The 25,974-nt window shown below is 34.0% G+C and overlaps 1 protein-coding gene across 2 annotated transcripts in view; it reads left to right on the forward strand.

Moving 5' to 3' along the window:
- Nucleotides 1-10,168: 10,168 nt before the first annotated feature.
- The window catches only part of LOC110093895 (heterogeneous nuclear ribonucleoprotein Q), a 33,195-nt gene continuing 17,389 nt past the window's right edge, over nucleotides 10,169-25,974 (forward strand). The window contains exons 1-13 of one of the 2 annotated variants that reach the window (XM_028697618.1): nucleotides 10,169-10,644; nucleotides 10,743-11,563; nucleotides 11,874-11,963; nucleotides 12,055-12,297; nucleotides 12,408-12,629; nucleotides 14,319-14,433; nucleotides 14,511-14,678; nucleotides 14,747-14,940; nucleotides 15,073-15,163; nucleotides 15,306-15,355; nucleotides 15,426-15,494; nucleotides 15,593-15,650; nucleotides 16,991-17,120. In XM_028697618.1, coding sequence (XP_028553451.1) covers nucleotides 10,401-10,644; nucleotides 10,743-11,563; nucleotides 11,874-11,963; nucleotides 12,055-12,297; nucleotides 12,408-12,629; nucleotides 14,319-14,433; nucleotides 14,511-14,678; nucleotides 14,747-14,940; nucleotides 15,073-15,163; nucleotides 15,306-15,355; nucleotides 15,426-15,491 — 2,304 coding nt within the window. In that variant the 5' untranslated portion in view covers nucleotides 10,169-10,400 and the 3' untranslated portion in view covers nucleotides 15,492-15,494; nucleotides 15,593-15,650; nucleotides 16,991-17,120. Of the gene's footprint in view, nucleotides 10,645-10,742; nucleotides 11,564-11,873; nucleotides 11,964-12,054; nucleotides 12,298-12,407; nucleotides 12,630-14,318; nucleotides 14,434-14,510; nucleotides 14,679-14,746; nucleotides 14,941-15,072; nucleotides 15,164-15,305; nucleotides 15,356-15,425; nucleotides 15,495-15,592; nucleotides 17,121-25,974 lie in introns of both variants that reach the window. The other variant, XM_028697616.1, reaches the window with a different exon arrangement.

The raw sequence follows: 25,974 nt of genomic DNA on the forward strand, positions 1-25,974 counted from the left end.
GCCAATCTTTGATATTTAAGAACTCCTTCTTCTTTTTATCATCTATAATATTCAGCTCTTGATATTTTTCTGATAGAAATGCATCTTGATAAATATGCCACTCTTTGTAAAGAATATAATGTTGCACATCAGTTATTGGATTCTCAATATTGACCACAACAGAACCATCCTTTTCTTGTGTGATTTCACTAATTCTTGTCTTAAGAATACTTATAGGAGCAAAATGACCATTATGATCCCTAAACCTTTGTCGTACAAGTTGCCAGCCCAAATCAGTAATAGTTTCTCCATCCACATACATGGGATGACGACATTTGATAACTTCATGATATGTATCCCATAAACTATCATCTTCATACCAAGACCATTCATGTAGACAACATCGAAAAATTTCATTTGATCTTGATTTCTCCTCCAATAATTCATCTATGGGATACGACATACATTCTCTTAATCGAATAGTACCATCATAGATCAACTTCTTCCTTGGAATAATATGAAGGAAATCCCTTGATGGTGAGCACTTTATTGATAAGGTCCTTGATGATGATGACATTTCTTGCTGAATATTTAGCATATGCAATTTAATTTGTCATTAGGATAATAATATTAAATAAATTATTTAAAATAAATGATTTGAAGAACACGAGTAAAATTAATAAACAAATTACAAGTTGAGCAACAATTACGAACATGAATATTAATCATCAACATAACAACATGAAATACATTTTAAATTTATGTTTGAACGAGAAAGTAAATAACAACATAAAAGACAATTTTAATGCACGGTGATAGGAATAACGCTGAAGTTACTGCTTCATATTATTAAGAAGATATCGTAGACAATTTTGGAGCTGCGTTTGTGTAGGACAACATTTGAAGTCGATCTGAAATTGTTGTTGTAATTGCTGTCAATCTTCTCCATTAAAAAAATCCTTTGCTTTAGGGTGTTTAGAAGTTTGCATCAACTGTTTATAAGAATCTAATATGTGCTTATCATGGTAAGGCGTCCAATGAGAGTATAAAATACAATTATCTATATACATTATAGACCTTTCCAAACCGGGTTCAATATCACTGTTTTTAGCACGACAAAGTTCTAGAATTCTACCTTTCAGGAAATCTTTTGCCACAAGGTGGTGCTTAAAAATGGGAAATCCTTCTTGTATACATTTCCAGCCTAACTCTTGACGTGCATGGTTAGCTCTATATTCCTTCTCTTTCATCATATCATCATGTAAGTGTCACAGTAAAGAATCTTCATCTTCATCCCAAGTATGGATAATAGACCTAAATAGTTCATTTGATGAAACCCTAGCCTCAAGGTCCTCATCGACAGGATAAGATAAGCTTTCACGCACCCGTATGGTACCCTCCGTAATCCATTCTTTGATTTTGGAAGTGCTGCAAGCCTCCGAATTGTTGGAGTACATTCTTGATTAATGAAGCTGAAATGATTTTTTTTTTTAAATGTCTTTGAGAATTGTAGATTTTACCTTTATTATTTAACACAAAGTAATGAAGAAAAAAAATTAAGCACGTACAAAAAAAATTCTTGTAACTACTAGATATGAGTCGTCGAGCAATTTAATAAGAATATTTCATAATATGAATAATTTTTATAACAGGTAGTAATTAATATCCCAAAGATCAGCACAATAATACATCTCAAATCTCATACTAACGATGCCTAGGTAATGCCCCAGTCCCTGAAGTAAATCTATTTGGTGCCCTTCGTCTTCTCCTATGTAATTGTGGCTCCTCTGAGACCTTAGTCTCCTCCTGCTCAACCTCGGCGCGTTGATGTGAAAGTTGTGTACCTGGTTCCGTAGGAAAACCTCCCGTTAACATAATGTCCTACTGCGTTGAGGATGAAGATAATCCTACTTATGACATCCACTGTGGAATGGCTATTGGAAATAATGATTGTTCACTGGTTTTGTCGTATTGTGTGTCATAATAAATTTGTCCTGATTGAGTAGACTGTCCAACGTGCGGGCTCCAATGTGGGGCTGAAGTACCTGCTCCCATGTAATCGTAGGCCCTGGATGGTGTATGAATGGAATGCCGATGAGGGTCCGGCACAACAGTCCGTTAGTGCCTACTTCCCATCGACTGGGATGGAGCATCTGAAACAGATCGTCTACTATGCTGCTGCCCATGGGAAGTCTCCGCACGTTCTCTCCTTTGTTGCTTTGCCTCCGTGGATGTATCGAAGGTAGTGTAGTCGATATAGACTGATTGTTGAACTCGGGCAGACAATTCAACAACCTGATCTATAGCCATCTGCAATGAACTAGCATTTTGTCCTCCACCCCCGGCTAGTGGCTCAAGTATCGCAGATGATCGTATATAGTAATCTGCCTAAAGAGTCAATATATATTAGTACTTATTTTTTAAGCTTCTGTAAAAAAAAGTAATACATTATACAAAACAATTCAATGCATACCACTAATCTCTTGCTAGGTGATCGAGGAAAGAATGTCTCTGGAGGCTCAATTTGAGGTTGTAACAGGTAGATAGATGCCCAAGATCTATACCACTATAGATAAGCTCCAACTTCTCGGTTGCATGTCCCTATTACTGGAGTGATGGATACCACGTAAGCCCTTTTCTCCTCCCAGATCTGGAGGTAGTCACGGTACTGTACCGTCCAATCTTGATCTGCTCGACCCCGACCATCAATGCGCCTGAATGATTGATCCATGGGCTCAATTTCAGTGGTTGGTAAACCTGAAAATTGTCTTACAACCCGGTCTGGAAGGTGCAACTCTGCACGTTTCTAACTAATAAGTGGTACTCGTGCCCTCCAAATCTCTTGTCCATCATGATACTGTAATGGAAGAGCATCTAAAACTGCTTAGGTATATGGAGTCATTATAACCTAGAAATGTGTGACAGAAAATATGTTAATTTTTTTTACAAAAATTATATTATTTAAATAATAAGCCTTTTATTATACCTGACTCATACGCAACCCATCAAATTCATCTTTATATGTCATTGTATTGCCTACAGGAAGCTCACGTATCCTATCTTCAGCCCACCTATAAATTTGTACGAACCATTACTATTAAAATAACAAAACATCTTTTATTGACTAAAGCTTACGAACCTGCAACCCAATGGACGGCTGGCTAAGTCAAAAATCTAAGGGACTCGTAGTGTCGGTCGACCAATGTACAATCGTTCCCAAGATCAAACTTGCAGGAGTGCCACACATCCCGCTATATATGTCCTTGTTGGTCTTGTCGCATAGCACAGCTCCCTATAAAGATGTGCAAGAACGGCACCACCCATTGACATCCTACTAAAGCTGTCAACATCCGCAAGTAGAGGTAGCCATTGTAGAGAAACATGACTCCGTGATATATCCGATATTATAAAATAACCTATCATGAATAGGATGTACGCTCGGACATGTTGTAGGAAAATCTCTGGTGCCAAATCATCATATGACTCTCTGTAAAATGTCCAGCGGAGCCAACATAGTGGGAGCATATAATCAACTTGTGATGAACCCATCCTGAAGGTCGCTATGTCTTCCTCATCATTGGGGTCGTGGTATACTGTCTCCCTCCCGGGATGCGTCCCAAGTAACTCATCACAGCAATTCGGCCATATTGGCCATATACGTCCTTGCCCAACAATATTTGGGCCAACCACTGCATGTCCATCAATTCTATGCCCCAGTAAATTTTGGACATCCTGTAATGTGATAGTCATCTTGCCGATTATTAAATGAAATGTGTTTGTTAATGGACACTATCTCTCCACCAGTGTCGTGAACAGGTTGTGATCTAACTTAATAAACTGCAAAAGCCTGAGATTTTGAAATCCCAGGTTAGTCAATACATAAATCATCCGTGGGCACTCAATTGACCATTCCCTAGCCATTCGCATATGAGTTGACGCTACCAAAGGAGATGCCTGAAAATTTCAAATTTATTAAAATTAAAATGATATTTATGCATGACATAACTAATAATTAATAAAAGTTATTTAGTTAACATACATGATCTGGGTCATGCGCTCTGTGGGATTCTCCTATTGATGCTATACTAAGTTGCAATGGGACATTATTTGCAGCAGTACGATGCGATGTGCGTCGGCCTGAACGAGCACGTCTAGATCTATCGATCATACCTATCCAAAATAAAAATAATAGAATTCATATTATTATAACTCTTAATTTTTTAGTAGCAAAAAATTAAGACTAAACATAGATTACCTTGGTGAGGAAGGATTGCGTTGGTAAGTTGATCTATTGTGACCTATTTGTTTGCAAAAACCACAAGCTTTGTTTTACCTACTCGAGGGCTCATCCATCGTGGTACGGAACCTATTCATTCGTGGTCGGCCTGCACGACGTCGAAAAGTTGGTGCCATCAAAGGTATTAATCCCTGCTTTTCATTAAAGGAGGACCATAAATCTTTTGGGGGAAAGATATGGAATACTTTGGAGTACGTAGCAATGTACTCATTAATCTTAAATATTGGTGATACGAAAACATAATGATTCCACCTCCTAGCTCCAGCTACTGTAACGACATGAATGCAAGGAACATAATAAAGTTGTGGTTTCAAACAAGTACACGTACACGAGGATGCATTGATTATCTCAACCTTGTTTGATCGAGCAGATGTATCAATAACTTCAAATTCATTCCTGTTTATCGTGACTAGTTCAGGACACCATCGAGCATCATGTTCAGCTCTTTGTATGACAAGCATGGTGCGTGGAACGAACTTTGATTGGGCTTCCTCAACCCACTTTCCAGCTTCCGATAATCTCCTTAAGAATAATACCACGAGATTATAGTAAATTATCATTATTAGTCCTTGAATAGGAAGTCCACGGGCATGTTTAAGCACTTCGTTAAAACATTCAGATGTGTTTGTGGTCATAATACCATAACGACAACCTTCATCAAATAATAGGGACCATTTAGCAACATCTTGTTGGACCAACCAATCAAATGCCTCATGCTTTGTCATTTTAATTTCATCCATCATTTGATTGAAATATGAATAATCATCAGTATTCCCAGCAAAATACATTTTGTTACTCAAGCCCTCACTATCTGGAGTTCTCAAACGACGGACCATCTTTTTAAAATTTTCACGTAAGTGACGAAGGCAATGCCTATGAACAACTTTAGGAAATACTTCCCTGCACCCGCACACTAGTCCTGGGTGCTTATCAGAAACTATACACAACTTCTCTCGATTACCTATTGTTGGTAGAAGTTGTTGTAGCTTTTGTAAGAGCCAAATCCATGATTCATTGCTCTCTGATTCCACCACTACAAAAGCTAGTGGAAACAATTCGCCATTTTCATCAATGCATACAGCTGCCAAGAGGGTCCCTCGATACTTCCCAAGCAAGAATGTCCCATCCATGCTCAACACCAGTCGACAGTGTTTCCACCCATATATAGAAGGACCGAATGCCCAAAAAAATGCCTTAAAGCATGCGGGAGGTACGACGTGAATATTATATATAGTGCCTGGTTGGGATAACCTTAAGGCTTCCATAAAACAAAAAAGAGAATAATAAGATTGTTCGTAGCTACTAAAAGTGGCTTCAATAGCTTTTATACGTGCGTCCCATTCCTTCATATATGATATATTAATGTCAAATTTAGACTCCATTCTAGCTATAATCTCCTTCGGCTTCATGTTCAGTTGTTGTCTAATTATAGGAATGATTTGTCTGAATATAAATTTTGCGGTGCAATTATGATGTCCACTGACCAAAATGGGATGGGTGCATGTATGTGGAGGTCCACATGTAGATATTTTTCATAACCCACCTAACCTTTTACTTTCATGCAGCATGTAAGCGCCAAAGGCAAGGATGATCAGGATTCTCATGTTGAGCACAAATGACACTCAATCGGTTTTTGTTGGATGTTGAATTTAAAAATTGAATATTCTGAAGGATCGACCAATCATTAACTGCGACTTGCAAATCTACTTTTGTATGAAAGATCTGACCTTCATATAACTTTATTGGAGTAGTAACTTCTATCGAACCAACAATGTTAACACATGGCGCATCAAAATTTTCATCATCATCCCACTGTTGAGTTGTCCGAACAGTTTTGACAAAATCATTATTGATGTTCATGCCATCAATCTTATCACGATTTTGTGTTGTCTGTTCTTCAATGAACACTTGCCCATTACATTCCGTATTGTTAAATTGTTTCATAGGTATGTGGGGATCCAATATTGGGCTACCATCATTCGATGAATTAGTACTATCGCTATTCATCGTTTCATATCCTTCATCTTCATTTTGTGAATTACACTCCATGTAAGGCACTGAGGGGTTGATATCTTCTGCTTGTGTATAATTAGTTGTGTCGTAATATGGATGTTCCCCTACACTTTGTCTAGATTGAACTCTTGGAAGATGCCCTGTTGAATACCTAGGTTGCTCCCATAAACTAGAACGACCATCTAAATCATCTTCAATATTTCTCGGAATATCTCTTACACTACCCATAAAGTATTCAGATGTGCAAGTGAGCCTAATACATAAAAGTTAAGTTAGGTGTAAGGACAAGTTCAGTCAAACGGTCATGAAATACAATGGTTGATACTCACATGTAAGTTCAACCGGTAGTGCAGCAAACTCGATGGGTGAAATTTGCTCAACCTCCACATATATAACAACATCTTGAGATCTAGCCTCCATCAACATGTACTCACAGACCTTATCATCGGTCACATGAATCGCACAAAATCCACCATTATTTCGAAGACGACATGTGAGGTTAATAGTGGTTGTTGTTGAATTTATTCTAAGTACACGCATAATTCTTCGTTTTATCATTTCAAGGGAAATATTGTCATCGATAAGGAGCGGTCTAATCCTCCCGCCAATATAACTTGGTGTGAATTCGTCCAAAATATATAACTCTCCATCGAAATACAACATCAATCGCGACATACTATAAATATAAGAAAATTTAGGTCATTACTAAGTATGTATTATAAAGTTTTATAATCACCAATACAAATCTCAAATCATATCTCAATGAAATTTTGAAGTTTTTTACTACCCTATGTGATATACAAATTTAATTAGTTAGGTGGTTTTGTTTGGATTTCAATGAATTATGCTTATGTGTTAGTTATCAACTACTTGGAGAAAGTATAATTTTACTTTGAGAACATGTTTATAAAATAGATATTTTCATGCCAATTATTCACATTTTTTATACCAATGCTTAGGTTCAATTCTATTATTTTATGGTATGTTTTTTGGTTCAATTTAACAAATTTGAATCTCATAGTTTGTTCTCTTACATACAAAAATCAAGGGTTCAAGTTAACAAAATTTTACTTTCATAATTAGCGAAACTACTATGTAAAGCACCTAACGGCATACCTACTCAATCAGAAGTTCATATTTTTTATTCAATAAAAAGTAAATAGATTTCAAGTTTCTTAAAAATTTCATTTAATTGCCATTACTAAAGACAAATACATTATTGTATGAAGCTTCCATATTTGTTTGGATGAGATATGAATATGTCCTCATGCAATTGAAAATTATATTATCACACATAATTTTTTAAATGAATTCATAGCACAAGCTACAGCATTTAGGCGGCTTAAAACCAGTGAAATTAATGCTCCTGCTTTATCATTACCAAAGCTGCAAAATTTTCAAAAAAAATATATATATAAAATTTAAAAGTTACATCACAAAACGGTAGCATTTATTATATGTGTATTTTGCATCTTTCCAAAGCCGGAACATCATAACCTGGTGGAAAAATAAAAAGTTAGGCGGCAAACCAAGCGGGCAACCGGGAAGTCCAAATGAAAATTAGAAAATCCAACGGCTCGTCGAGTAGCTCGATTAACGCATTACACTGTCCCGAGTCGAGCTCGAGCTCGACTTTTGAGCTCGACTCGAGTTCGAGCTCGAGTTCGAGCTCGGTATTTGAGAATCGAGCTTGACTCGAACACCCTCTGACTCGAACTCGACTCGACTCGTTTGCACCCCTAGTTCACATTCATCCATTCAATCTTCTTTGGATTATTTTTTTCCCCATTAAATCATAACTAGACCATATATTGAGTCATATCTGTTAACTCATTATATTAATTCAACTCTCTTTATTTTATAATTTAAATAAAAAAATAATAAAAAATAATAATGTTTAGTGAGTCATTACACAATTAATTTTGAAAAATTATCATTTAAAATAGATTAAATTTTACTTTTAAAAAATTATATTATTAATTATAATATCTTTCACAGTTATTTTCGTAAACACTTTTAAATATAATTCGACCTACAGAAGTAATTAAATACTATTATTTAATAAGAGTTAATTTGAATTTATTATAATAATATTACTACAATAATATCATTTATCCGATCTTAAAAAAATAACTGTTCATTAGTATTTTTTTTTTATCAAATATAATATAGTATTGTAGTATTATTAACAGATATATGAATACGTAAAAATAAATTATTATTAGGGTTCTTTCATAAATATTTTTATAAGAATTTTCTTGTAGGATTTAATATTGTCTTTTTTAGGCTCCTTGTGATTTTGTTAGTTATTTACTTTTAATTTTTTTCAGCTCTTCTACTGAGACAAAAATTGATTATGCCATCATATTCCCTTCAACTTATTGGAATTTTTTTCTCAAACAATTGGACCTTATTTCTCCACGAAAATAAACATCAGATACATATTATAACTATGATAAATAAAATAAAATCTAAATTCTTCTTTTTTTTTTAACTTAAATCTATTATTCTGTAGTACAAAATAATTTATAAAAATTGGCTATGTCATCAGATTTTAAAAGCAATTGCTCCAAAAAAGTTTGGCCGTCACCATACTTTTAAATACTTTTGATTTTTTTTTGGCTTTTAATTCAACTTTCTTATAGATAATTTTGTATAAGCTCAGATCCTATTTTAATTTTGTATTAAAAAAAGCAACAACACTGTCTTCTTATTTTTTTAATTTTGTATAAGCTCAGATCCTATTTACGGATTATTTTATAATATAAAAAATTATGGGTCTAAAAACAATAGATTAAATAACAAAATATTATGTAAAATATAACTTAGCAAACTAATCTTTCAATAAATTTTTGCAAACTGCAAGAGCTCCAAAATTAGCAATATAGACAAAAAAAAAAAAAAAAAAAAAAAAAAGCTACGCACTGCCGTTCATATGCTAAATAATTTGCAACAGATACACAATGATAAATTACAATATCTAGCTCTACTAATACAATTAACCACTGCTTAATAATCTTACAATATTTTTTTCAAAATTAACAAAAAAGCTTTCAAACAAAACCAAAATTTAAGAACATACCTTTAAAGAAAATGTAAAGCCGGCTGTTTGAGTGAGCCAAAGCTGGAAGAAGAGTTGGAGATAACTTAGATGAGCTGCCCCATTTTATAGGGATTTCGCAGCCCACTGCATTTAAAGCAATTATCATCTGCCAACCACCCAGACAACGGCCTCCATCAATATCCGCAACTGAGCACATGCAATGCGTAAAATCCGGATCTTGCCCTCGCTAAAGACGAATACTCGCTGAATTCGAGCTGACAACACGTGGTAGGACATAATGCGTAAATAATGCGCTGTACGAAAGAGCGCATTCTCAAGAATGCGCTGACACGTTAAGCGTATTCAAAGAATGCGCCATTAAGTTCGGCGCATTCTTTGAAAGAATGCGCAAGAATGCGCCAATCAGTACCGTACATATATTATATGCGCTGAACAGTATAGCGTATTAGCTCTTTTTCAAATTTTTTTTAAAACAAGCTGCTTCCAACGAATGTACCAATAAACACGCTCCTTCCTAAAATTTGGCCTTTTTTTCCTCTCTTTGCAATCTTTCTTTCTCTCTCATATCAATCTAACTCAAAGACGCCAAAAACAATGGCGTATTTAGAATAGGCGGAAAACTATGTAAATGCGCCAATTATGTTCGCGAGTTTGCTTCTTTTAAATTATTAACTAAGTCTATTCTTTTTGTTAATTATTATTATTAACATGATCCTCCCTAAAAAATTAGCCTATTATTTATATAAATAATAAATTTAGATATTTAATATGTATATGATATGAAAATTGGGACAGATATTAAATACGTTATTTTCCAACATCAATTCAGGCCTTACGCCCTGATAAGCTGTCGCGTATTCTCTCCGCGAACAAAACCCTATTCCGTCAGGATTGCACCGTTTTAAGGTTTCGCAAAACCTCATCTTTCAAGGTTGCAGACCCATTCCTTACTTCGGCGTAGGTATACGTTCATCATCTTCAACCATTTCTTTCCGGGAAAAGGAAAATCATTAAGCAATAGCCATTAGGGCTTTCTAGTTCTGAAGCATGAGGACGCGAAAGACAGATTCGCCCAAATCTGGTCCTGGGAAGAAGGCGGCGCAAGCCAAGAAGGAGGTGGCGGCTGCGGAGAAAACACCAGAAGTGACGCCCAAATCCGCGCCAAAATCGACACCTAAAGCATCGGGGACGAAGGCGGCCAGGGGGAAGCAGTCGACACCCAAAGCTGCCGCGGTCGCCGAGGCCACCGAAGCCAACGTGGTGGTCGCTGCCGTTATCACTGACTCTGAAGGTGCGGTATCCTTTCTTTGTCACCGCTGGCTAGTCTTTGCGTGCAAACCCTAGATTTTCGTTTTCTGATTTATTTTTTGGTTGATGCTAAATAAATAGAGAATACTGTTGAAGTGCCGGAGAAATCACTTGAGAAGAAGGTACGTGCTAAAGCAAAGACACCGCAGGGTGGGAAGGTGGCCGGTATTTCCGCCCCCAAAGAGACGGAAACTACGGAAGAGACCTCCGCCAAAATAAAAGTGGAAAAGATCAAGGAAGATGTAGAGGAGGGTTTGCAGTCTGTCGGTACCGCTATTTTGCAAGAAGAGTTGGTAAAGCTTGAGGATACATCCGACAAGAAGCATGAGGCAGACGATATGGTGGTTTCTGGGGAAGGGCCAGAGATTGAGGAAGAGATCAAGCAAGAAAGTAGCGCGGCCATAAAGGATGCACCTGAAGCTAGTCCGGAAGTGAATAATGAAACTGCAACTTACCCAAATGTCGATGAATCATATTGTAAAAATGAAAAAGATGCTTTTGAGGACCAGCAGATAGAGGAAGAAGTAGAGCGGGATAGCTTGAAGGAAACTGGTGTGGAGGTTCCAACTGCAGAGAGAGGAGAAGGAGAAGTAGAAGGAGAGGACTTGGAAGTGGTGGGGGATGATGAAGAAGGCCCCAAGCTAGACGTGGAGGAGCAGCTTCAAATTTCTGATATGGCAAAAGCAAGAAAGATAAAAAAGGAACAGGAGATATTTGTTGGCGGTCTGGACCGGGATGCTGTGGAGGATGATTTAAGGAAAGCGTTTGAAAAGGTTGGTGAAGTTGTCGAGGTGCGGTTGCACAAGGACTATGCTACTAACAAAAACAAGGGCTTTGCTTTTGTTAAGTTTGCTAACAAGGAACATGTGGCCAGGGCTCTTGAACAGATGAAAAACCCTTTGGTAAGATTCGCACGGATGTTTTTTTTCATCCCGTTTTGCACATACTTCATCAAGTGATTTTTTGTTGCTTATTGCGTAAATTGCAGCCCGACAACATTAGTGTCGTTTATGTAATTTTGCAAGTCAGTTTATTCAGTGTGAAGGATAAATTGTACAAGCCTTTGTGAAATTCTTACTAAGCTTAATGTGTTATATTGTCGATGATAATTTTGGATTTCAATGGGAATATATTTGTTAATTACATTGTCTCTAGATGGATTGCGGTCTTGTTCATTTTCTTACAAATTGTCATTGTGATATTATTCTTCAGATACGCGGAAAGCGCTGTGGCATTGCACCCAGTGAAGATAATGACACTCTTTTCTTAGGGAATATCTGCAATACTTGGACTAAAGATGCTGTATGCCCTTTCTTCCCATTGTTTTTATTCTTATATTTTATTATTAATTGTAATGCCAACGATTCATAATCTAACATTTTTTTATGAATAGGTCAAGCGCAAGCTAAGAGACTACGGCATAGAGTCAGTTGAGGGTATAACACTTGTTCCAGACACACAAAACGAAGGCTTGAGTCGGGGCTTTGCCTTCCTTGAATTTGCTTGCCATGCAGATGCAATGGCTGCCTACAAGAGGCTCCAGAAGCCAGATGTGATTTTTGGCCATCCTGAAAGGACAGCGAAAGTAGCTTTTGGTGAGCCGCTACGTGAACCTGACCCAGAAGTCATGGCTCAGGTTTGTCATAGCATATAGACTGATAAACCTTCAGCATTATTTATAATTATCCAAATCTTTCTTTGAGCTATTAGCAGATATGAGTAAGCTGTTTTTTATATTCGATGCAGGTGAAATCAGTGTTTATTGATGGGCTACCACCTTACTGGGATGAAGACCAAGTTAAGGAGCATTTTAAAAGTTATGGAGAGATTGAGCGGGTTGTCCTTGCACGAAATATGTCAACTGCCAAACGAAAGGATTTTGGGTTTGTAAATTTTACAAACCATGAAGCAGCTGTATCATGCGTTGAGGGTGTTAATGACACTGAACTGGGTGATGGAAAATCTAAGGTAGTTTGTTTGTTTGTTTTTGTTCAATTTTTGTGACTTTTTATCTTCTTCCTTTATTGGAATCATAATTTAGCTTTTGTGTTTTTTCCCTTGACTTGTGAACATGGTGCGTTTACTTTGTCTTTTTATATCGGACTAAAAAAATGAAATGCTTTATCATGGCATTCATTCTGGTTAAATCAAGGTAAAAGGTACAGATTAAAACTGGTGTTAGTTGTTTTGAATTGAGGATAAGGTGCTAGAGTCAGAGTTGGACCTGATGTATTTAGTTAACTGGAGAAAATGTTGTGGTTAAAGCTAGATGTTGAGTAGCTAATTGAAAGATTTATTTGTTAGATGATGTAATAATACAACTCAACATCATCATCATTATTAGCCTTACCCAACTTATTTGGGTTGGCTTTGTGAGTCCTCATTTCCTTTTATTCCTATTCAGCGTTGCAAAAGTTGTTGAAGTTATTATTTGCAAATCCGTTTGATCATTTTTTATCCATGTTACTTTAGTTTCTCCCTATTTCTTTTCTAATCTTCTGTCACTAATTTTATCTTCTCATATGTTTGATGTATTTTTTATTGTTCTTGCACATGTCTAAATTGCATAGGTCTTTTTTCAATTATATCACTCTAATAGTTCTTATAGTATAATCATTCCTTAGTTAACCTGTTTAATATTTACTTTTTTGGTGCATTTAACTTTAGATAACAAAGACTTCTTATTGCATAATTCTCAAATCCATACAACATCTCCTGTGTAATTGTAGATTTATAAAATTAAAACTCCTTAGGGAAATTAATTTGTATGTACTCAAAATGTGCTCCAAATCATGGGTGTAAGGTGTCTGGTGTTGTCAAAAGTTATAAAAGCTAAAAAATGATGGAAAGCACGTGGAGAATCTTCACCATTACATGGTAGTGAGAATACATTTAAACAGGAGTGGCTAGGTATTAATAATATCCCTTTCAGTCCAAGCAAATGCAGTGATGATCAGTTTTACATCTTTGAGTTATATAAAATAGGCGAAGCTTGAGAGCACTGAGTTTTGTTTAATCCCATCGCTAGAGGATGATGGATTTTAACTCAGGAGATCCTAAAATCATTAAGCTCTATTAAGAATCTATGATCAATTACTCGTTAATAGATTGACCATTTGTAGAATTTTTGAAAGCTCTTTTACTTTGAGCAAATTGCAGTGATTTAAACTGCTGTAATCTATTTATACCTGGTGCAAATTTACTTGCAAGTTTACAGGGAAACTACTGCCGCTGAAGAGCATTTTGATATAGAATGGTTCTAGAAGATTGCAGTTGTTTTATGGTTTTCTTAAGCATTCTTGTATCGATATAATATAGAAGTTTGCATTGGTGTTATGGTTTTTATTTTTCTTATGGTTTTTCTTTTAGGGCTTTATGCCAGAAGGTTGGAAAATGAATCGATTGATTCCCTTGACATGGAAAAAGTTGGGAAATAACAATTTATTAAATATTAATCATTTTAATATTTTATTTTTTTTCATATTCTTCTAATTCTATCTAAATCTTTTACCAATAACTATTTCTAATAGTTAGTGTCTAGTTTTAATTTTTCATTCTTCATCTGTCAATAATTATGCAATTACAGAATGCTTGAACTTGCCAAATCAAAGTGGTATATTAACATTGCTTGATTATGTGTACTTGTTGAATTCTAAGATGAAAGCCAGAGCTAGGCTCGCAAATCCTCTGCCAAAAACTCAGGCTGTGAAGGGTGGAATGAGCGGTGGGTTTCGCATTGGGCATAATGGCATTGGAGTTTATTCTAGATTTGGTAAGTTGAAAGTAGTTGAACTGTGGAAGTATTTCTGTAATTTGATCTTTCTGATGGCCCATTTATGTGGATTACAGGTAGGGGCTTTGGTAGGGGCAGGTTTCCTTCCAACAGGGCAGGGTTTCAGGGCGGCAGGGGTTTTTATCCACGTGGTCGTGGTAGGGGAGGAAGGTTTTCTCATGCATCTGATGATGTTGAAATGCCATATCCTGAATTTCATGGCTGGAGGCCTTACGGAGTCCGAGGTACTAGATGGTTTGCCTACTCGTAATGTTTGAGTAATGGTTTAGCTTCTATGATATCATTATTGCAGGAGGCAGAAGAGGTTCTACATCTGGAAGGGTTGGTGCTTTTGATAGAGGTCTTGGCAGAGGATTTCCGTCTAGAAGGCCGCCTTATACCCCAGAAGGGGATTTTGGTGGACATTTTGGTACCACACAATTTGGGGAAGATCCTTACTATTATGGTGGAGGACGTGGAGGACTTAAGCGTCCGTTTTCTGTGATGGTTAGTAGATGGCATAAATTTTTTTTTTAATTTAAATGATGTTTTTTTTCCTATGATGGTTAGCAAATGACTTTTTTTTACTCATTTAGTGGATTTATCTTTCTGTAACTCGTTTACGAATATTTTTTGCAGGAGCAAGATTCTAGTTACCTTGAACCTACTAGTAGAATACGTCCTCGTTATGATCATCCTGACCCACTCTCCGTTGCTCCTCGTTATCGAGGTTTTTTTTTATTGATGTTTTAGTTTGCTTTTTTTAAGTTGCATTATATTTCTTTTATGCATAAACTTTTTTCTGGAGGATCAAGTTTCTACGTTTTAAAAAAATATGCTTATTTAATTTAACTAGTCCCTCTATTCTGCAGATTCTCTGGGAACGTCTAGTTTATATTCACGTGATTACTATGGTTCTGATGTAAGTACTTAATTATGCTTCTCTCTGCAAATATTTTTCAATTTGCAACTTTTTTCTTGCAACTATGCAGTACGGTGGTAGCTCATATTCATCTTTCTATGGAGGAGAGCCTTCTGGAGGTGGTTATTATTATTAGACGGTAATAGTTATAAGCTTTAAACATCTTATTGCTCAGGTATTTGTAATATAATGTTTGGCGACCTCTAATTGTAAATTCATTTTTTTGGTACTTTTCAGAAATCTGAAGATTCAGAGTGTGCCGGCAGATGAAGGGATATGAGGGACATCCTTCGATGTCAAAACCATCACTTTTGTTGATTGCAACGCTTATTTATTATCATATTTGAGTCGTTTCTTCTTCTATCATGAATATGCTAATGTCAGTTAGTCGCAGGTTATTTTCCTATGAGTGACTTAGGTTTCAGATTATATGATGACTTTGATGTCTGGAATAGGACTTCTGTCATTATATGATGACTTTGATTGGAATTAGAGCTTTTACTTGAAGTTTTTGGGTTTGTAATTCTGGAGTCAGTCAAACATAAGATGACATACATGTGGCTTCTTTATGATATTTTTTGGGAAAACTTATAACAGATGATAATACTGATATGTTGGCGTTCATTCAACTATTTAGTTATCCTTTTGGTTCTTGATTATGGAGTGGTGATCGAAAGTTGCCTCTGGTGTGGTGAATTCCTTGTCATTTACTGAGGTGATACAGGGAATGACTAATTTTATGCATCTACAAGGAAAAATAGTAGGAAGATTTCAATATTTTGTCATTATTGTTCAGCTGAGAAGAAAAATATGTATGATCTCCATCATCGGCAGTTGAGGCCTTTCACCAAAGAGGCTTATATGTGTGAGGCAAAACCATTGTGATTGTTCTTGTGGCTTTTAAGAGGGCTTAATTTTTTTGAAGGCCATTATAAAAGTAAATTATTCCTGCATTGGTATTTGATCATTGGGATGACCTAGGCTATTTGCTGTAGATTGGAGTAAATTTGTATGCAATGTGGAATCTCTGATGATCATCTTTCTTAATTCAGTTTTACCTGATACTTTGTTACTTTGATTTGTTATTGGAGCTAGAAATACCACTTCGTTCTGTTGACATGACAATATCATTGTATTTTGGACATCCTTTCGAAGGAGAAATATGACTCTTTTTATGTTAGGTTTTGACCGTTGTGGAGTACAATTGCTCTGTACAAAGTTTACTGGCAGGTATTTAATAGATGGGCTATGATTTTAGCTTATGGAATTGTCATGTGTTAAAAGTTGTGGTTGATGATCAATTTGGAGTACGTGCAATTTCCAGTTTTCACTTGGAAGGATAATTTTTTAACCAAGTTTGTCTGTTATACTGGTTGGATTTTTTCCTCTTTGGTTATGTGGCCAAAATGTTTTTCACCGAATCATTTAGCATTAGTTAATTTAAAATTTCATTACTATTCTTTTTTTGTGTACTACAACAACAGTTCCAATAACTCTCTATTATTGATTTCTTAAATTAACATTTCATCTTCTTTGATATCTTTGTCCTCAAATTGAAGTTTATTTCATTTTTTTTTCTATGACCTTAGTTATTTTATGTATTTTTCTTTTTCTTTCCACCTAACCTACATGCAGATGTTCTAGAGCTATAGTTGGACTATGATTTCATCTTCTGGTGCTCAAGCACATGCGCAGTGTTGTGCTTGGTGACAATCTGAAGTACGTTTAATTTCTTGTCACTTGACAGGATATGTTTTAAATAAAGGTATCAAACCATTTACTGTTATACTCAATATTTTGTTTTTGTTTCTTTTGATTGTGGCAAAACTGCGTCTTTTTCAATAATCAAGATATGGTCTCGGTCTTCCATTTTCAATCCAAATCTATACTTTTTTAAGGCAAATACAACAAATCACATAACTTGTCTATATTACACTTATGTTTATCTTCATCAAGCTTCCATAATGTATTTGCTCCCTAACTCAATGCTCTATAACTCTCTATGGTTTTGGTCATAACCTATGCTCCATAATTCTCTCCCATAGTTTTATAGTATGACCCATCAACTTAAATTTCTCTATTATTTGCACAATCTTGTGCATCACCTTTATTTTTAAAAATAGGAATCAACACACTCATTCTCCACTCATCAGACATTTTTTTATGCTTGAAATTAGTATTTAAAAGTTTAGTAAGCCAAGAAATTCCTCGATCTCCTAAGCATTTTCACACATTTATTGGAATATCATCAGGTCCAACAGCTTTTCTACATTTCATTTTTTAAAGCTTCTTTAACTTTGATTTTACTAATACGTTTATAAATAAAAAATCATTTAGTGTGCTAAGGTCATTAAAGTCAATCATATTTTTATAATATTCATTAAAAAGTTTAGCAAAACATCTCATTCACTTTTGTTGAATACCCTATTCTAATAAAAGCAATTTTTGATCTTCATCCTTATTGCACTTCACTTGAACTAAAATTTTACTACTACTTTCTATTGTTTGGCTAACTTATACATATATCTTTCGTTATCTTTAACATCTAATCTATTATATAAATAGTTAAAAGTTAAAATATTTACATAGCAAATTGCTTTTTTAGACTCCTTATGAGCCGTTATATATCTTTCCCAATCAGAGTTTTTACATTTAACATTTTAACAAAGCTTCTTATTTTGATTTTTGCTTGCACAATTTGATTCTATTACAAATTATTTTTTTACTTTTAGGAGTTTTTCCCTTTGACACTTCAAACAAATCATTTGCAACATTCTTAATATTAATAGCTACTTTTTCTTACATAACATTCGCTTCGTCACGCACAAATAAAATCTTAAGATTTAGAATCTTACTTTCAAAAGTATTTTTGTTAATATTCTTTAAATGCCTCAAGCTAATCCTAGACCAACGTTTTATTTTATTTTTTTATTCTGCCCCTACATCTTAAAATCCAAATCTAATAAGTTATCTTGGGTACATAAACTTTTACTCATAATAATTTTACAACGTTGCAATCTAAACGGTCTATTTTTCTTATAAGAAAATAATCAATCTAAGTTTAACTATATCCATTTTTGTAAGTGATGAGATTTGTCTCTTTTTTTAAATAAGATATTAGCAATTATAAAATCATAAGCTATAACAAAATCTAAAGTGGTGTTACCACCTTCATCAGTCGCTTCAAATTTATAAGAACCATGAATGCTTTTAAAATCATCTACCTCTACCAACATGTAAATTTAAATCTCCTCCAATAAAAACTCTTTTTTTAAAAGTAACTTTCAAAACCTACTCGAGGAGGATAATTACTTATAATATTTAATATTCTTAATATCAACCACAATCTTTAAAATTATAATTCTATATTCAATTCTATTAATTTTTTCAACATTATCCTTTAAACTCTTATCTATAATCATACATAGATCATTTCTAGTACGACTCTCACAAAAATATCATAGTTTGAATCCTAAACTATCAATCTCCTTAGTCTTCTTTCCAACCCATTTAGTTTCCTAAATGCATAGAATATTTATCTTCCTATGAATCATATTATCTATTAATTCTATTAATTTGTTGGTAAGGGAACTTGTATTGTAAGTTCTTATCATAATTTTAGCTTAGTTGACTAACTTCTTTGCCCACATTCGTTTATGATGTGGGAACCCTTACCTGTTTAACATGCACCCGGGTGCCGGTGCAGCGACCTTTGCACACTTTTCGCTGTATTTAGGCCACAGTGCGTTGCTTTCAGGGAATGACCTTGCATTGACACAATGCATTAAATGATTCATGTTATAATTATTCGACAAGTTTTATGCTGGCTATCGACTACCTAAAACAACCATTCACTTTATTTTTTTTATGCTGGCTATCGACTACCTAAAACAACCATTCACTTTTCTCATACAGGACTTGGGATTTGATGATGACAGTGTTTAACTATAGAGAATACAACAATATTTATATAACAATAATAATTAAAATAATACAACAATATTTCAATGTTTTGATAAATAACCACTATCACTGAATGCCATAATATATTATGCTCAAATAAACCAATCTCTATTACTCGGCCATGAAATTTGTCTACGTATGGAAATAAGAAAAAAAAACTTTCCAATCTCGATGGAGAAATAAGTCAAGTCAGAGCCGTCTAATGAACGCTACGACTATGCCATGATTGCATGCTACTATGAAGGTAAAATAAAAGTTTTAAAACGCTGATATTAAGCTTAAAAAATTGTGAACGAAAAACTCTGCAAGTTTTGTTTGTTTGGGTGTATTTATAATTCAATCATTTTAAGGATTTTGAATAAAATAAAAATAATGTATTTTATTTACCAAAATTTGTTTGGCTGAATGTGAAATATCATTTAGAGTAAAATAAAACTAAATACTAAAATAATATTTCAATGTTTTGATAAACAATATTTTATTTACCTTTTTTTTTAGTTGGACAGATTTGGAATGATTTTGCGCCTTGGGGTTTGAACTGCTTATTTTGGAATATGCTTGGGTTATGGAGGAAGCTTGAGGAAGGTTTGGAGCAGGTGTTTAGAGGAATGATACTTAAATTTAAAGAGTAGAGGAAGGGTAACTACCAATTTCACTGAAGAAAGACACATTTTGAAGCCATTAAGAACCAATCAATGAGAAGAGAGTTGTTTCACTAAAAGTTCTATTCTAAATTAAAAAAAAATACAATGCTTATTAGTCCATTTATAAGCATAAAAATATCTTTGACTTACCTTATTATTAGGAAAAATTTGAGAGAAAGAAGTGGGGGCAGCTACTTAATGCATAGAGTGGAATTATGCCATGTACTAAATAGTTAATCTCAACAAGCACAAGTTTGTTAACTCTTTAATGTTACAAAATATTTTTCAGTATTGACAGCTGATGGATTAGCATATCAGTAGACAAATCAATGTGATAAATATTAGTTTTAATTTTAGCAAGAATTTTAAAACAATTTAAGCCCTTATATTTATGCTCTTATACTTTGTGGTTTGGTAATGCTTAGTGCAGATTTGAATCAAAACTTAATCACCTTATATAAATTCTTTAGTTGGGAAATAAGATTTACCTTAGAAGTGTATTTGTCTTTGTTTATCGTAATTTATTTTCTTATATTTTTGTGGGTGGAAGCTTTGAAAGTTTTTGGCTAATAAGAATGCATAATCATAGAAGGCATGGGATGTTAAATCGGTCATGTCAATTGCCATCTTGGTTTTGACCAGACACAATGTTGAAAGGTGACGTTTTTGGGGTTCTTGAGAAAGTATTATTGTAAGTAAATTCTTAGATAGGCTAATGCGAATTCTAATTTTTTAAGATGCCTAAGTAGGTTTTTTAAAATTCATGCGAGTAATTAATTTGATTGTTTTTTTGAGGATGAAAATCATATGAAAATTTTAGTTTAGTAATTTTTTAGAAGTAAGAAATAAACCTAAGATCTCAATTTGATATCTCAATTTGAAATAATTGGTAAAGGACGGCCATATAATTGCATGATTTCCTTGAAGAATAACTTAGTGATGTGAGAGGAGGTATCGGTAGTTTTAGAGTGGGGCAGTAAATGAGCCCTTTTGAGAACTTATCTACAATCACAGACATATCATGATATGCTAGAGCCATTCTGGGTAATCCAAAGACAAAATCATTGGACAAATCTTCCCATGGTTGATATGGAACAAATAAGGCAATATATTTCGTAATTTTGTTTGATGGCTCTTGCTTGTTTGTAAGTTAGACATCAGGTCTTTAATTTTTGAACATCTCGCTTAAATGAATGCCAAAAAAATGATCTTCTATTGAACAAGTGATTTTATCTTTCCTGAATTGACTTCCTCTAGGCTGTAACTTGAGGTAGATCTAGTTTCCACTGTACAAATATCCTTTGATAATTGAGAATGTTCCTTGTAAGGTAACATGTTTTTTTAACTGTTTTAAGTAAATTTATGTTAAAATCAGGGCACACGGGGTATACATGTCTAATTCAGTTGGATTTAGTTTTTTTTTTTTAGTTATAATGAAGAGATCGGTGAGGTCACCATAGATAAGGCATCGGCTTATTTGTTTTTATTTTCAGGTTTATGTTTGAAGATGAATGAGTGGTTTTTGGATAAACTTAATCCATTTAGCAAGTCTATGAATCAGATTTTGTTAGGTGTTGATAAATGAGGGCATGATTATCAGAGTTGATAATAAAATTTTATATAAAAGTTTGTGTCGCAATTGTCTCAAGTATTGAAATACATTATAAAACTTCTCATCATAAGTTGAATTATCATCGAGTTGCTTCATTCAACTTCCCGCTATAGAATCATACCTGATGGTTCTCTTGATGTTATTTCAAATATCTTAGGAAAGTCAGGAAGTTTCAGGACTAGGGAAAAAGTAATCAAAACCTTAACTTGATCTAAAATTTTGTGTAGCTGAGATCCAATAGAATTTGTCCAATTTCAACATATTAGTGATTGGGGGTAACAATGGTATTAAATCCTTGATGAATTGTATGTAAAATGTTGTTTGCCTATGGAAGCTTTTAATGTGAGTGAAACTTGTAGTTTAAAGTTGTTTTTAACTTTGAAAAGATAATATTTTATTTTGATAATGAAGATGATGAAATATATAAAAAATAATCTCAGTTTGAAGTAAGAATCTTCTTTATATTGATGCAAGGTTTTACTCTCTTATGGTTCTCTAAAACTTGTTGATGATGTTGCAATTATTTTGCGTTATTTCAGTATAAATTATTATGCCATCAAAATAGAAATTTAGAAAATTTTCCTATACCTTTGAGAATTCAGAAGGAATCACTGATCATTCATAAAATCCATTGAGGGTTTTAAAAGTGTTTTTTTTTTCTTTCGTTCATTATTCTAATTTGATTATGATGATAGGTATTTTGGAAAAGAAATTTGTCCATGAAATTAAATACAACCATATTGGCATATTGGAGATTAGGAAATATAGATATTTTATTTTTATATTGCTTAACTATTGACACAAATTCTGAATGTTTCTTTTTTCCGTGAGGGTTAATAATGTTGGGATTGCACACGGATTAAGACTCTTTTGAACTCATCCTTTCTTCCATAATTCTTCAAATTGTATTTTATCTAAGCATGTTCTGTGGGGTTCATTTTATAGTGAGGATGATTAAGAACTTGTGAACTTGAAATCAAATCAATTGCATGCTTAATGACACTAAGAGGAAGCAGTTTATTAGGAACTTCTTCAGGAGTGATATCACTAAAGTTAGAGAAGAAGTGGATTGACTACAACAACATGTGAGTCTCATCAGAGTTGGGTTTTACTTCTTTCATATATAACAAGTGGAGGGAGGTTGGACTAGAAAATTCGCTTTTTAAAGTTCTAAATCATATTCTAAATCATATGGTATCTGTTGCTGAAACCAAAGAAGATAGAATAGATGAGCTAGAACTAGGATTAGAAATGACGGTGCAATTCTTAGCAATAGGTTTTTCTATAACAATTAGTTAAAGGTTGTCATCTTTCTTCAGAGTGAGCTTGTGTTGTATATCAGATGTTATCTCGTGTGGTGTTATGGAGGGTATCTTTCCTACTGGTTTAATAGGTTTAACAAGTAGGAGTTTGATGGTTTTGTTGTTATGTTTGAAAACGTAAGCGTTTTTATTACCATTGTGAATACCACTCATATCGTGGAAGCAAGGCCTTTCTAATTGGGTGTAAGAAGTGTTATGGGAAAGGACATCACACCAGATTTGGCCTTTTCAACTACTAATTTTGAATGAAATTAGAAATCAATTTGGTGATGGGAAGTGATATATGGTTGACCCAACTAACATGAATTGGTTATGAATGCGGTTAAATTTTTAGGTTGGCTTTAATAATAACGTGGATTAATGTTACATTCCTTGTATTTCCTCTATCTGTAAATAATATATTTTACTTTTTATTGCATATAACATACATGCTAAAGGGTTAGGAGTGTGCTTAAATTTTTTAGGTTGGCTTTAATAATAATGTTGGTTGATAATTACATTCATTGCATTTTCTCTTTATATTAACAGTGGTGGGAGGTTGGATTAAAATTCCTTTTTAAAGTTCTAAATCATATGGTCTCTGTTGCTGGAGCCAAAGAAGATAGAACATATGAGCTGGAACTAGGATTATGAATGACAGTGCAATTCCTAGTAGTAAGGTTTTCTATAACAATCATTTGAAGGTTGTCACCTTTCTTCAGAGTGAGCTTAGGCTGTAGATCGGAGGTTATTTTGTGGGTTGCTATGGAAGGTGTCTTTTCTGCAAATTTAATATGTTTATCAGGTAGGAGTTTGATAGTCGTGTGTTATGATTGAAGGCATTGAAGGTGTAAGTGTTTTTCTTATCATTGTGAATAACACTAATATCATGCAAGTAAGACCTTTCTATCAAGATGTGAGCAATGTCATGGGAAGGATATGAAATTAGATTTTGTTTTTATAACCACTAGTTTTGAATAAAACTAGACATCTATTAGCGATAGGAAATGAGGCATGATTGACCCAACTCACATGAAAGGGTTTTGAATTAGGTTAAATTTTTAGATTGGCTTTATATATGACATTAATTGAATTTCCTTTGTCTATGAATAATCTACACTTCCTTTTAGTGCACACAACATACATGCTAAAGGAAGTTTTTTTTTTTTTAAACTTTTCTGCCTCATTTTTAGCTACAATAAGGCATCTCTTATATTGCTGTGAGAGTTATTTATAAACTCTAATTCTTTATTAGATAGTTGATTGCCATTATAAACGTTTTCTAGGTCATTATCTACTTGGTCATTAGTTTCCTCTCTGTATAGGTTCTGGGCTTTGCAATGATTTTTCATGTGGCCTTTTTTTACAATTTTTGAAGTAAATTATATCTAATGTTCTTAGAACTCTCTTTAGTAGGAGCTTTGGGTAAATGAGTTGGTCAGTGGGTGGGATAGGTCAAGCATTAGACCTATTGGAGAAGTGGAAGGAGCTTGATTCTTTGGGTTCTTAGGTCTTGATTTGAAATAATTTTTTTAAATTCAACTGTTAAGGCATAATAAAATATTTCTGTTAAGGTTTGAGGGTCAAATAGTTAAATCTTTTTCCAAGGTTTGGCCAATTATCAGTTAATATCATCTCGATCAGTTTTAAAAATGGTCTAGAAGTGTTTAATATTCAGTCACAAGAAGACTACTTTATCTGAAAGTCAGTAGTAGACAATTTATGCCTTGTCATAGTGCATAGTATTGTATTTTACTCTCACCCATTTCCTTCTGTTCTAACCCTATTAAATTGGTCCTTTATAGTCTTTGCTCGGATATCAAATATGATGTTAGTGGGTTGCCTATTGGTGATGTAAGTGGTTGGAAATGGATATTGGTGTTTATTTTAGTAGATTTTAGCATGCCTAACCAATTTCATGTTGGTAAAAGTTACTCTTTTGTAGTTGTTCATTTTGTGCTAGTAAGCAGTCATTCATTTTAAATTACCAATCTAAGAATTCATTTGGGTCATAATGCCATCATAGGTGGGCGCTTTAATTTGAACTCTTCGAGAGGGATAGTTAGAACTATCATCATTCATATGATAGTGGTCTCTTATACCTCCATTCTTATGATTTGGTTATCTCCTATTAAGTTGTTCTTCTCATAGATTTAAGTAGAAATCATCATCTTCTACACGGAAATGTATATTATGGTTTGTAGCATGAGGTGAGATAAGGTTTCTATTGTTTTGCAAATGATTTATTAAACCTTGTATTTACCTTATAAGTTGTTGCATTTTATTTTTATTTTCTTTAAAATGTTCTCTAGTTTTAATGCCTATTTAATAAATCTTAAGATCTAAGACTGCTCTACTAGCATGGTCAAATGTTTAATTTAGTCTTGTGAAAGATGATTTTAAAATTATATTAGAATATATGAGAGGGAAATGGTGTATAGATATGAGGGAGAAGATAAAATGTAAATGCAAAAGTTAGTGAATGTTAAATTAAAAGTGCTTTTAGATGAGGGAGGGGAATGGAGGGAGGACGTTCCAAGTTCTCCTTAGGCAATTTAGATATTTTTTGGACAAAGTTCCTTTTAGTTTCAAGCACACGAAGTTTTATTCATTTATATTCTTATGCATGCAATTTTTAATGCAAGAAAAAGATGGATGTTAAATTAATAAGTCTCAAATCCTTACGAAAGCAAGTTGTTTGATGTTTGCAAATAAGCTACTAGTTCTTATTTTAAATTATTATAAAAAAAGCAGCTGATGCTATATTTTGTTTGCAGCAGGGTAGACCTTGTTATCATATACTATATCACTCTCTTAGTAAGGCGTTTGCTCAAGGTTTAGTTTAATAGTAAGTTTACATAAAGTAGAAATGTTAGGCTTCATGGTGCTCACTAGTTGGAAGTTTATATCATCATCATAGACTTGCAAGTAATATGCTAGCTTTTGATGAAATTGAACTATCATTAAAAAGGATTAACTAACCTCATTATCATTGAAATGATTTGCAAGCTCTAGAGGCACCCACCATAAAATAACTCCCCTTTATTTGTAAAATATTATAACCAGATTTGTTCCCTTTAGATTTTACTCTGATACCAA

This window comes from Dendrobium catenatum, unplaced genomic scaffold, assembly GCF_001605985.2.
Source record: "Dendrobium catenatum unplaced genomic scaffold, ASM160598v2 fragScaff_scaffold_980, whole genome shotgun sequence".
Lineage (NCBI taxonomy): Eukaryota > Viridiplantae > Streptophyta > Magnoliopsida > Asparagales > Orchidaceae > Dendrobium > Dendrobium catenatum.